Here is a 14,202-nt window from a genome sequence, read left to right on the forward strand (position 1 = left end):
AACAAGAGCGGAAAACGCATACTCTCTACAGAGACTCCTATTTAGAGAAACGGCTAAAAAACAAGAGCTAAACGATACTCTCTACAGAGACTCCCTATTTAGAGAAACGGCTAAAAAACAAAAGCGTAAACGCATACTCTCTACAGAGACTCCCTATTTAGAGAAACGGCTAAAAAACAAGAGCGTAAACGCATACTCTCTACAGAGACTCCCTATTTAGAGAAACGGCTAAAAAACAAAAGCGTAAGCACACACTCTTTACAGAGACTCCATATTTAGAGAAACGAAAAAACAAGAGCGTAAACGCACACTCTCTACAGAGACTCCTATTTAGAGAAACGGCTAAAAACAAGAGCGTAAACTCCCTATTTAGAGAAACAGCTAAAACCAAAAGCTCACTCTCTACAGAGACGCCTATTTAGAGAAACGGCTAAAAACAAGAAAACAACTCTCTACAGACTCTCCTATTTAGAGAAAACGGCTAAAAACAAGAGCGTAAATGCATACTCTTTACAGAGACTCCATATTTAGAGAAACGGCTAAAAACAAAAGCTTAAGCACATACTATGTATAGAGACTCCATATTTAGAGAAACGGCTAAAAACAAAAGCGTAAACGCATACTCTCTACAGAGACTCCCTATTTAGAGAAACGGCTAAAACCAAAAGCGTAAACGCACACTCTCTACAGAGATGCCCTATTTAGAGAAACGGCTAAAAAACAAGAGCGTAAACGCACACTCTCTACAGAGACTCCCTATTTAGAGAAACGGCTAAAAAACAAGAGCGTAAACGCATACTCTCTACAGAGACTCCCTATTTAGAGAAACGGCTAAAAACCAAAAGCGTAAACGCACACTCTCTACAGAGACGCCCTATTTAGAGAAACGGCTAAAAAACAAGAGCGTAAACGCACACTCTCTACAGAGACTCCCTATTTAGAGAAACGGCTAAAAAACAAGAGCGTAAACGCACACTCTCTACAGAGACTCCCTATTTAGAGAAACAGCTAAAAACCAAAAGCATAAACGCACACTCTCTACAGTGACTCCCTATTTAGAGAAACGGCTAAAAAACAAAGAGCGTAAACGCACACACTCTCAGAGACTCCTATTTAGAGAAACGGCTAAAAACAAGAGCGTAAACGCATACTCTCTGCAGAGACTCCTATTTAGAGAAACGGCTAAAAACCGAAAGCGTAAACGCACACTCTCTACAGAGACGCCCTATTTAGAGAAACGGCTAAAAACAAGAGCGTAAACGCATACTCTCTACAGAGACTCCTATTTAGAGAAACGGCTAAAAAAACCAAGAGCGTAAACGCACACTCTCTACAGAGACGCCCTATTTAGAGAAACGGCTAAAAACAAGAGCGTAAACGCGCTCTCTCTACAGAGACTCCTATTTAGAGAAACGGCTAAAAACAAGAGCGTAAATGCACACTCTACAGACACTCCCTATTTAGAGAAACAAAAACAAGAGCGTAACGCACACTCTCTACAGAGACTCTATTTAGAGAAAACGACTAAAAACAAGAGCGTAACGCACACTCTCTACAGAGACTCCCTATTTAGAGAAACGGCTAAAAAAACAAGAGCGTGAAACGCACACTCTCTACAGAGACTCCTATTTAGAGAAACGGCTAAAAACAAGAGCGTAAACTCATACTCTCTACAGAGACTCCCTATTTAGAGAAACGGCTAAAAAACAAGAGCGTAAATGCATACTCTCTACAGAGACGCCCTATTTAGAGAAACGGCTAAAAACCAAAAGCGTAAATGCACACTCTCTACAGAGACGCCCTATTTAGAGAAACGGCTAAAATCCAAAATCGTAAACGCACACTCTCTACAGAGACGCCCTATTTAGAGAAACGGCTAAAAAACAAGAGCGTTCTAGAGACTCCCTATTTAGAGAAACGGCTAAAAACAAAAGCTAAACGCATACTCTCTACAGAGACTGCCTATTTAGAGAAACAGCTAAAAAACAAAAGCGTTTAACGCATACTCTCTACAGAGACTCCCTATTTAGAGAAACGGCTCCTATTTTTAGAGAAACGGCTAAAAACAAAGCGTTATTTAGAGAAACGGCTAAAAACAAGAGCGTAAACGCATACTCTACAGAGACGCCCTATTTAGAGAAACGGCTAAAACAAGAGCGTAACGCATACTTCTACAGAGACGCCCATATTTAGAGAAACGGTTAAAAACCAAAGCGAACGCACACTCTCTACAGAGACGCATTTAGAGAAACGGTTAAAAACAAAAGCAAACGCATACTCTCTACAGAGACGCCCTATTTAGAGAAACGGTTAAAAACAAGAGAGTAAACGATACTCTCTACAGAGACGCCCTTTTAGAGAAACGGCTAAAAACAAGAGCGTAAACGCACTCTCTACAGAGACGCCCTATTTAGAGAAACGGTTAAAAACAAGAGCGTAAACGCATACTCTCTACAGAGACGCCCTATTTAGAGAAACGGCTAAAAAACAAGAGCGTGCATACTCTCTACAGAGACGCCCTATTTAGAGAAACGGCTAAAAACAAGAGCGTAAACGCATTTCTACAGAGACGCCCTATTTAGAGAAACGAAAAACAAAAGCATAAACAGAGACATTTAGAGAAACGGCTAAAAACAAGAGCGTAAACGCACAAGACGCCCTAAAAAACGGCTAAAAACAAGAGCGTAAAACGCTCTCTCTACAGAGACTCCCTATTTAGAGAAACGGCTAAAAAACAAGAGCGTAAACGCACACTCTCTACAGAGACTCCCTATTTAGAGAAACGGCTAAAAAACAAGAGCGTAAACGCATACTCTCTACAGAGACGCCCTATTTAGAGAAACGGCTAAAAAACAAGAGCGTAAACGCATACTCTCTACAGAGACGCCCTATTTAGAGAAACGGCTAAAAAACAAGAGCGTAAATGTATACTCTCTACAGAGACGCCCTATTTAGAGAAACGGCTAAAAAAACAAAAGCGTAAACGCACACTCTCTACAGAGACGCCCTATTTAGAGAAACGGCTAAAAACAAGAGCTAAACGTGTACTCTACAGAGACGCCCTAAGAGAAACGGCTAAAAACAAGAGTGTAAACGTATACTCTCTAGAGAGACTCCTATTTAGAGAAACGAAAAACGGCTAAAAACCAAAGTAAAACGCACACTCTCTACAGAGACTCCTATTTAGAGAAACGGCTAAAAAAACAAAAGCGTAAACGCACACTCTCTACAGAGACTCCCTATTTAGAGAAACGGCTAAAAACAAGAGCGTAAACGCACACTCTCTACAGAGACTCCTATTTAGAGAAACGGCTAAAAACAAGAGCGTAAATACTCTCTACAGAGACGCCCTATTTAGAGAAACGGCTAAAAAAACAAGAGCGTAAACGCATACTCTCTACAGAGACGCCCTATTTAGAGAAACGGCTAAAAACAAGAGCCGTATACTCTCTACAGAGACGCCCTATTTAGAGAAACTTAAAAACAAAAGCGTAAACGCACACTCTCTACAGAGACGCCCTATTTAGAGAAACGGCTAAAAAACAAGAGCGTAAACGTATACTCTCTACAGAGACGCCCTATTTAGAGAAACGGCTAAAAAACAAGAGCGTAAACGTATACTCTCTAGAGAGACGCCCTATTTAGAGAAACGGCTAAAAACAAGAGCGTAAACGCATACTTCTACAGAGACGCCCTATTTAGAGAAACGGCTAAAAACAAGAGCGTAAACGCTTCTACAGAGACGCCCTATTTAGAGAAACGCATAAAAAACAAAAGCGTAAACGCACACTTCTACAGAGACGCCCTATTTAGAGAAACGGCTAAAAACAAGAGCACATAAACGTATTAGGAGACGCCCTATTTAGAGAAACGGCTAAAAACAAGAGCGTAAACGTATACTCTCTAGAGAGACGCCCTATTTAGAGAAACGGCTAAAACCAAAAGCGTCGTCACAGAGACTCCCTATGTAGAGAAACGGCTAAAAAACAAAAGCATAAACGCACACTCTCTACAGAGACTCCCTATTTAGAGAAACGCCTAAGTAACAAAAGCGTAAACACTCACTCTTTATAGAGACTCCCTATTGAGAGAAAACGCCTAAGTAACAGAAACGTCAACACCCAAAAAAAAAACATACCTACGATAATTCATAAATCCGTATTATTCGGCCTCGTTCCGCCATCTGCCGTCTTGCGAACCCTGTTAAAGTCAACACATCAATTAAAGAAGTCGGAGACAACACTTCTCGGAAAGAGATACCTGTAACTTTACACCTGAGAGGATTAGGAGGTTGACAAGGCTCCTACTTTTCTCGTCACTGTGGAAGAAACTATGTATTTACGCACTGTATATTTATGTATATGTATATGTATATTTATATATATATATATATATATATATATATATATATATATATATATATATATATATATATATATATATATATATATATTATATATATATATATATATATATATATATATATATATATATAGATAGATAGATACACACATACACACACATACTGTATACATACATACATACATACATACATACAGTACATACAAACATTAAGTTTTAAATGTTGTTAAATATCCAATTCGCTCTACCTCGGAAATATTACCGAAGTGGAATTTTATACTTAATAAGGGGTTTAGCCATGTAATTTAAAAAAAAAATTCGTCACTGAAGTTGAAGGTTGTCGCTGTCGGTGGCTCAAACCACTTATCAATTATGGCTCCCCCTTTGGTATTATTTCCGAGGTGGAGCGAACTGGATATTAAACGGCATTTGTAGCTTAATGTTTGAAAATATAGAAAATGTCACGGTAATGTGAGTATATATATATATATATATATATTTATAGAATATATATATTTATATATATATACTGTATATATAAAATAATTTATATTTATGACATTGAATCTTAATAAGAATAAATCAGGTTTCTTCGTGCCAACTTCAAAACTAGCGAATGAATTATATTAATATTTCTCATTTTAAAAATCAGTATCAGTTACCACACGTAACACTTTTCTTTCATTTACATGTAAGTAGATTTCCGTGTTTACTTGCAGCGTGAAATAATAATAATAAAAAAAACTATGAACGCCAAACTAAATCAGCGAGACGTGAAATCCGGGTATAAGCTTTCCCCTAAGCCAGCTACTTGACGGCTCACTGTACGCGTATTCTGTTCGCTCAAAGTTCATGTTCTTGTCGACGACAACGTCTTTAGCGTCGTGTGTGTGTGTGTGTGTGTGTGTTTTAAATACCCATCTCGTGTTTTATTCGTTCCTTTAAACGGTCTCGAGCGAGGGAGGTGGTTTGCCCACGACTCCCTATCCCTGTTGTGAACGGGAGAGCGGAATTTCATCTCTCTCTCTCTCTCTCTCTCTCTCTCTCTCTCTATATATATATATATATATATATATATATATAATATATATATATATATATATATATATATATATATATATATATATATATATATATATATATATATTCTCTTTTCTGTTCCTCTCTAAGTATGAATTTTTTTCTCTTAATATTAATAATTTTCCTCTCTCTCTCTCTGTCTCTCTCTCTCTCTCTCTCTCTCTCTCTCTCTCTCTCTCTCTCTCTGTATTTTTTTGATCAGCAGAGCGCGTCGTAAAAACAAGTGACCATACGATATCTCCACGTCGCTCCGGGCGTGACATGTGGATGTCATTCTCTCTCTCTCTCTCTCTCTCTCTCTCTCTCTCTCTCTCTCTCTCTCTCTCTCTCTCTCGGCTGCTGACTTGACTGGCGACAGACCGGGAGAGGGAGGATATAGGTTTTACGTTATTACTTGTTTTGGAGCGATCGTTTCGCTCGGCGGTGTGAGGGATTTCGCGGAACTGACTTGTATCCTTTTTTTTTTTTTTTTTTTTTTTTTGTCGATGTGCGAAATGTCTCCCGGATTGGGTTTGCGTGACGTCTTATGACGTCTTTCAGGAACGGGAGCAAACAAATACTATAAACAGTCTATAAATACTATAAGCAGTCTGTAAATGGGTTCTGTCAGTAAATAGCTTTATCAGTCGTAATTAATTTTTACATCTGATCGCACCGATCGTTCGAAAATGAGTAAACTCGCAACGTTAGAAAGCTCATAATATAAATCAGTTTAACATTTATCAGAGACTCATAATATTTATAAATCACTTTAATATTTGTTATCAGCAAGACTAAACGAAGGACCGTAAGTCTTTTGTTTCGTTTTGAAAGTTGTTGAGGGCTGGCTGACCAAGTGTATATAGTAGCTAATAATAATAATAATAATAATAATAATAATAATAATAATAATAATAATAATAATAATAATAATATACTTCAGCATACCTTATGTCTTCCCTTGAAATTAAAAGTACACTAGAAGTTGAGAGTAATGCAAAAGTTAGGGGATATTAATACTATGAAAAGGACAATTAGTACAGAGCATTAAGTATTTACATATAATTTTCTAACGTAGCTTTCCTTTTCAGTAGATATTCTTGAAATTTTTTATATACCATAATGGAATTGTGTTCCCCCTCTTAAAGTGATATTTTACGCTTATCTAATAAGAAAAAAAGTGGTAGATGAAAGCAATCTTAATATAGTAAATTTATACTAAACTTGCTCATGAATGAGGCCTTTTTCCCTCCCCGTCCCTTCCCCCCCCTCAGTTGGGGGCTAGTGCCGTCAGTGTACTTCACGTGGTGCACTGTAGGCATTGCTTGAAGGTTTTTTGCAGCGTCCCTTCTGCCCCTAGCTGCAGCCCCTTTCACTCCTTTTACTGTACCTCCGTTCATATTCCCTTTCTTCCATGTAACTTTTCACCTTCTCAAACAATTGTTTCACAGTGCAACTGGGTTATCCCCCCTGTTAAACCTTTCAAGCCTTCTTACTGTTAATTATCCCTTTCAGCACTGAATGACCTCATAGGTCCCAGCGCTTTGCCTTTGGCCTAAATTCTATATTCCATTTCTAATTCCTCCCACCCCCGATCATCATTGAACCTTCTCCAAAAAGGGAAGTACATCGTAACTAAACCTCAGGTGCAGCGTATTGCCGGTACCAGTACGGTACAGGTTACATTTGCAGTTTGTAGGTTCCGACTAGGCCGCGTTATTCAATAATGTCGATAATATTTTGCTCTAAAAGCACCGTTGTTTGTGTTTACAGCATTTGTTTATTTACTTCTTTTTATGGGACTTTCTCTGCTCTGTGCTCCACTTTTAGCTCATAATTTATACTTTGTGCTTTTTAGTTGTTCCAGCTAAATGTTTGCTCATTTTGAATAATAATAATAATAATAATAATAATAATAATCGATATTAAAACTATTATTATTATTATTATTATTATTATTATTATTATTATTATTATTATTATTATTATTATTATTATTATTATTATCTGAAGGAAATTCAGCAGGCAGTAACACTCGAAATGGAAATACTGTTCTGTTTCTATGGAGTCCAAACCCAAGGCCCCGAGAGAGAGAGAGAGAGAGAGAGAGAGAGAGAGAAGGGCGCTACGAACTAAGCCACAGAAGTCCACAGGGCAGTTAGAGTCAGGTACTTACAGTCCAGCGGAGTTACCAGGGCAGGTCACGCCCTGCATTCAAGCGAGCTTTACCCACCTTCCCGGCCAGTCAGTGTACTAAGCGATGGTCTCTTTTACAAATTACTCTTTCTGAGTGAGTATGTGATGCCTACATGAGGTAGAAATATAATTATTTGATTGGTAACAATATACAGTATACACACACACATTATATATATATATATATATATATATATATATATATATATATATATATATATATATATATATGTATGTATGTATGTATGTATGTATGTATGTATGTATATAGAAATAATCAGCACACAATCACGTATGGAACGGAAATAAATTTCTGACTCACATCCGGATCGAACCCAGGTTCCAACTTCTTTTTATGACTTGTGTGGCCTGGTTGTCAGCGGTCTGGTCGTTCATTTGAAAGACTTGGGTATATCCTGATGTGAGTAAGAAATATATATATATATATATATATATATATATATATATATATATATATATATATATATATATATATATATAAATTTTATCACACCGTGATTTATATACAATCATGAAGCTACAAATGTCGCTTAATATCGAAATTCACGCTACCTCGGTATATCTCCGTTGGAGAATTGTCGCCCCTTCGGCGAATAGGCTTTCGTCGTGTGTTCGTGTCCCCACAATTCAATTCATTTATCACTTATATAAATTCCTTCGGCGACAATTCTCCAACGGAGATATACCGAGGTTCCAATTTCTATTAAATGACATTTGTAGCCATGAATATATATATATATATATATATTTCATATATATATATATATATTGGGTATATATATATATATATATATATATATATATATATATATATATATATATATATATATATATATATATATATATATAATTATATATATTGTTTTTGGCAACCAGTCTTTTCCTTTGTGTTAAAAGCCTAATTACGATAAGCAAAACATACTTTAATTGCTGGAATTCATCGGTGATTTTTTATAATAATGTTAGTTGTCTTACAGTGAATTTCAAAAAGGAACTTGCTTTTACTCCTGTGTTTCCAAGTTCCTACGGGCATTTTGCCTTCAGAGGCTAGTCTGTCATCACCTATGCAGACAGGTGATTTGGTTAAAGGTCCGGTTGGTTTAAGGTCGTGAGTCAGGTGATTTGGTGTCAAATAAATTGTCTAAAATTTGCGATTAGGAAGATAAGCCTAGGAAGATTGAATTAGTTTTCGTACAAAGTTGAATAAAAGCTCATGAGACAGGTGCTCTGGTCTCAAGTATATAGCTGTTAACCAGAATCCGTAAAACTATCCAGAAAATGATATTCGATTCAGTCGCGTAATACACTTTTTTTTTTTATTTCACGTAATGGTGCATTATCAAGATCTGCAATGACGCTAGAAGTGGAGGCCCAAGTCTTGTATTTATCAAGTTAAATTTCTTTTTTTTATGTTCCTTTTTTGGCCTAATTCTGCAAATAGACAGACGGACACAACAGCAGGCGAATGTTACAACACGACTTTTATGTACGCCTGTGATAAAGATTCATACTTTTCAACCAATGTACTACAGTTACTTATTCCCTAGGTCATAGTATGTGGTCAAACCTTCGATTCTTTCCCTTTATGCATTTGTGCGTGCGTGTGCGTGTGTGTGTCTGTGCGTGCGTATGTACGCGGGCTTTCTGTCCGACGAACTGAAGATAAGAAAACCCAAGTTTTTTTTTTTTTATTATTGCAGGTTACCCCCGCCGGATACAAGAGAGAAACGCCAGTGGAACAAAATGTCCAATAAACCGTGGAACAGTGTGCAGTGTGCAGCGGAACAGCAGCAGCGTGTGCAATATGCTGTTGCTGCTGTTACCGCTGCTGCTGTGCTGCTGCTCTCCGCTATAGAAATCCCGGCCGCTCTCCCCAGACGCCAGCCACGTACAACCTTTGCCATTGATCATTTCTCCAAATGTCTGGTGTGTCTCCTCCATATAATTCCTCCTCCTCCTCCTCCTCCTCCTCCTCCTCCTCCTCCTCAAACATCCGTATCATCGCGTCTTCCTCCTACTTTCTTTTACATTGTAGTTGCATCTTCTCCACCTACTCATCTTCTTCCTTCTCTTTCTTCTCCTCTTTCTTCGCTGCCTCTTTCTTTTTCACTGGCTCCTTCCCCCTCCTTCTTCTTTCTTCGCTGCCTCTTTCTTTTTCCCTCTTTTTTCACTGGCTCCTTCTTTCCCCTCTTTCTTCACTGCCTCCTCCTTCTTTCCCCTCTTTCTTCACTGCCTCCTTCTTTCCCTCTTTCTTCGCCGCCTCCTTCTTTCCCCTCTTTCTTCACTGCCTCCTCCTTTCCCTCTTTCTCCGCTTCCTCCTTCTTTACCTTTTCCTTCACTGCCCATTCCTCTTTTACTTCCTCTTTATCTTCCTTATCCTCCTATTTCTCTTCTACCTTTTCCCCTTCCTCCCTCTCTACTTCCTCGTCTTAACTACCCTTTCCTTATCCTCTCTTTCTTAGGCCTTCTCAGCCCCCTCCCGTTCTTCCACCACCTCCTCTTCCTTGTCTATTTCTCCTCCTCTTGTGCCTCCTTTTCCTCTATCTTTCTCTTACCCATTTTCCTCTCCCCTTTCCTTTGCTTCCCCATCCTTTTTCTCCCTTCAATCCTCCTCCTCCTCTTGTCCATCGTGTTTCTTATTTTCTTGCACCTCCCCTTAGTCTTCCTCCTCCTTTTCCTCCTCTTCCCTTCTTTCTCTTCCTCCAATCTCTCTCTCTCTCTCTCTCTCTCTCTCTCTCTCTCTCTCTCTCTCTCTCTCTCTCTCTCTCTCTCTACTTTACCTAATCCTTTCTCTCTCTCTCTCTCTCTCTCTCTCTCTCTCTCTCTCTCTCTCTCTCTCTCTCTCTCCTTTAATTTCTTCCAATCTGTCATTTCCTCTCCTTGTTACTCTTCCCTCCTCTCTTTCTCTTTCTCCTCCTTTCTTTATCTCTTTCTCCAATTATCCCTCTCTCTCTCTCTCTCTCTCTCTCTCTCTCTCTCTCTCTCTCTCTCTCAAATCTGTCATTTCCTCCTTCTTACTACTCTTCCTCCTCTCTTTCTCTTTCTCCTCTTTCCTTCTCTTTCTCCAATTATCTCTCTCTCTCTCTCTCTCTCTCTCTCTCTCTCTCTCTCTCTCTCTCTCTCTCTCCTTTTTTCCAATCTGTCATTTCCCCCTTCTTACTCTTCCTTTCTCTCTTTTTCTATTCCTTCTTCTCTTTTTCTACCTCCTTCTCCAGCAACCCCTCCTTCTTACTCTTTCCTCTCTCTCTCTCTCCTTCTCCAGCAACTCTCTCTCTCTCTCTCTCTCTCTCTCTCTCTCTCTCTCTGTACTTTCTTTCAATCTGTCATTTCCCTCCTCCTTACTGTTTCTTCTCTCTTTCTCCACCTCTCTCAGCAACTCTCTCTCTCTCTCTCTCTCTCTCTCTCTCTCTCTCTCTCTTCCAATCTGTCATTTCCTCCTCCTTACTCTTTCCTTCTCTCTTTCTCCACCACCTTCTGCAGCAACTCTCTCTCTCTCTCTCTCTCTCTCTCTCTCTCTCTCTCTCTCTCTCTCTCTCTCTCTCTCTCTCTCTCTCTCGTATCCCATATCTGTTCTTAACCAGGCCGTCGAGGCCACCTATTAAAAACGTCTCTCCCGAACAGAGTCCACGGAGCAGCCTTCCCGTAGGAGAAGAAACCTTTCCAAGAGTTCGGAATCCACCTGGCGGATGTACGCGCGCGTACATGCATACGTCCGCGCGCGCGAGCGAGCGAGCGAGCGTGAGGGCCGGCGCGTCCGTGAGCGTACGTATGAGTGTTTGTATCGCCCCGCAGCAAGCAAAATCAAAATTTCATGCGAGCGATGCATTGTGGGAGGAAGCCAATTGCCAGAGCGACTGCCGCTTACTGCAGCTCGCTCCGGTGCCACTGTCTAGCGTCCGTTTTTTATTCGCCTTCGTCTCGTCTTGTCCGCTTATATTTTCTTATAAGTCGCACAGTGCACCGCCGGCTTCTTTATCCCCTTCCTTCTTTCTCTCCTTTCTTCTTTCTCTCCTTTCTCGGCCAATGTGACGTTTTAATTTCATATTTGCAGTCATTCGTCAAGGGGGAAACGATGACGCAAGAAATATTTGTTATTAGATAGAGGTAAAAGAAAAAAAATGGAGGGGGGGAAAAAAGACATAAAACGGGGTTGGGATTAAAATTTGAATGAAGTCTGCAGTGGTTGGCAGATTATGCGGTAGGGGGACGGTCGGGGGAGGTGAGGGGCGGGGAGGGGGCCGCCTCTTCCCATCAATCCATTTTACAATAATTAACAACCCCAGTTCTCTCTGCTTAATATACACTACGGCCGGCGGAAAAGTGGCTCCCGAGTGGCGGAGCGTAGAGTCGAATTTCTCCCGGGTCTTCAACGGGACGACCGCCCTTACGGAGGGACGCGGACCCGGCCGCTCTTGCCTTCTGCGTCCGTGTGTTGACATTCCCTCAGGTTCTGTAGAATATGAAGGGACTCGTTTTGCGTCACTACGAAGCACTTCGAGTCGCTTTCGAATCTTTTATTCGAATCTTTTGAAACCCCTTTTGATGAACCCGAAGAGAGAGAGAGGGAGAGTGAGGGAGTGGGAGAGAGAGAGAGTGGGAGGTCATTTTTTTGGCAGCTGTTGTTGTCTAACTTCGGATGCATTTTTGGAAGACGGGTCGAGTTGTCCGCGACCCGAAGATGTCTTCCTCTTCTTCCTCTTCTTCTCCTTCTTCTGCTTCTTCTTCTTCTTCCTCGGTGAGAGTACGGGAATAGGCGGCGCGATCAAAGGAAAGAACTTTGACGATATGTGGAAAACAACAAGAAGAAGAGTAACCAGGGCGTTTGAGCTTTGGGACGGGGGAAGGTGGGGGTGAGCTTTAGGGAGGGCTGAGCAGGAAAGGGTGGGCGGAGGGGTTTTGGGAGCCCAGGAAAGAGCGGAGAGAGATGGAAGCAGATAGAAAGAAGGAACAGAGGTGGAGGGAAGGGAGAAGGAAGTAAGGAAAGATGGAGGATCTTCATTTTGGGGGACCATGTAAAGAAAAATAAATGCAACTGAAAGAAATAAAAATTAAAGTGACTCGGTTAATGGCTCAGTGGTCAAAGTCACCGTCTGTCATTGTTTCTGAACCAGGAAGCGGTTCGAATCCCACTTGTGACGAAACACTTATCAGTTATAATTCCCCTTGGGTGTAAGTTATTCCCGATGTGTAGTGAACTGGATATTAAACGATATTTAGGGCTTAACATTTGTAAAAAAGACTACGTGTAATAAAAAGAGAGATTCACTGAACTTGATAATTGAGGAAAGGTTTTTAGATAAAGAAACAAACGAAATAAAAAGCGAGAGAGAGAGAGAGAGAGAGAGAGAGAGAGAGAGAGAGAGAGAGAGAGAGAGAGAAACCTAACAAGCTATTAAAAGATAAAGAAAAAGGGGAGCATACGAGTCTTAAAAACATGGCGGACGTGTCTCAGACATATTATCAAGCTATTCAGTGGGAGGATAAGTATAGAGATGATAACATTATTAAATACAGACTAATTAATCAGATACAGACACATAAAAAATAAGAGGGACAGACAAACAGGCAGACAGACAGACATAGAAGTGGTCCGATGCGTGTCACCTATTTAGAAGTTAATCCATCAAGGGACGTTTTGCTATAGGTGATTGGAGGGAGAGAGAGAAATAGAGGCTTGTAATTAATCACTCTCTCTCTCTCTCTCTCTCTCTCTCTCTCTCTCTGCATTATGTGTTAATTTGTCTTTAGTAAACTGTCCATTTATTTGTTAATCTATCTCTTGTAAGCTAATAACTCCCTCTCTCTCACTCTGTCCACCATTGTATAGTCTCTCTCTCTCTCTCTCTCTCTCTCTCTCTCTCTCTCTCTCTCTCTCTATATCCCACTCGGTAGCCTCAAGGCGACGTCGAACAGAGCTAATGGTCACCGACTCAAAATTCATCAACTTAATGACCGAAGCGGATTCGTTTATTGCCGAGTTGATAAAAAATCATTAAAAATTGCGTTTTGTAATTGTCTCGATGAAGTGCCGAGGGAAGGCGTTAGAAAACCATGGCGGAATCTCTCTCTCTCTCTCTCTCTCTCTCTCTCTCTCTCTCTCTCTCTCTCTCTCTCTCTCTCGAAGGTTATAGTGGAGTTTGATAGGCTGCCCCGAAGTCAGTAATCCTGGTGAGTTGTAACGCCAGATAATTTACAACCGATCAGTTGTTAGTCGGTCTTCGTAAGTTTTTGTATGATAAATCTCTCTCTCTCTCTCTCTCTCTCTCTCTCTCTCTCTCTCTCTGTGTCAGTTGGTGTATTGTGTGATAATTTGTCGTTGATAAATTAGTTTTTGCTTTTTCTCTCTCGGCCATTGGATACTTCGATAACTTACCTTTTTTTGTAACCTAATTGCTCTTTCTTTCTCTGTCCGTCATTGCATATTATGTAATTCTCTCTCTCTCTCTCTCTCTCTCTCTCTCTCTCTCTCTCTCTCTCTCTCTCTCTCTCTCTCTCTGATCGTCGATCATTGCAAAGTCTAGTAACATTTTGGCGACTTTTTCAGTGGTCTTAATTTTCGGTCGC

General features: G+C 40.1%; 1 protein-coding gene across 1 annotated transcript in view; it reads left to right on the forward strand.

The window, feature by feature from the left end:
- Positions 1-12,391, forward strand: part of LOC136851101 (uncharacterized) — a 60,467-nt gene extending 48,076 nt beyond the window's left edge. The window contains exons 3-4 of the mRNA XM_067125072.1: positions 9,339-9,633; positions 12,290-12,391. Coding sequence (XP_066981173.1) covers positions 9,339-9,633; positions 12,290-12,391 — 397 coding nt within the window. The remainder of the gene's footprint in view (positions 1-9,338; positions 9,634-12,289) is intronic.
- The last annotated feature ends 1,811 nt before the right edge of the window (positions 12,392-14,202 follow it).

Source organism: Macrobrachium rosenbergii, chromosome 23, assembly GCF_040412425.1.
Source record: "Macrobrachium rosenbergii isolate ZJJX-2024 chromosome 23, ASM4041242v1, whole genome shotgun sequence".
In the NCBI taxonomy this organism is placed as follows: Eukaryota; Metazoa; Arthropoda; class Malacostraca; order Decapoda; family Palaemonidae; genus Macrobrachium; species Macrobrachium rosenbergii.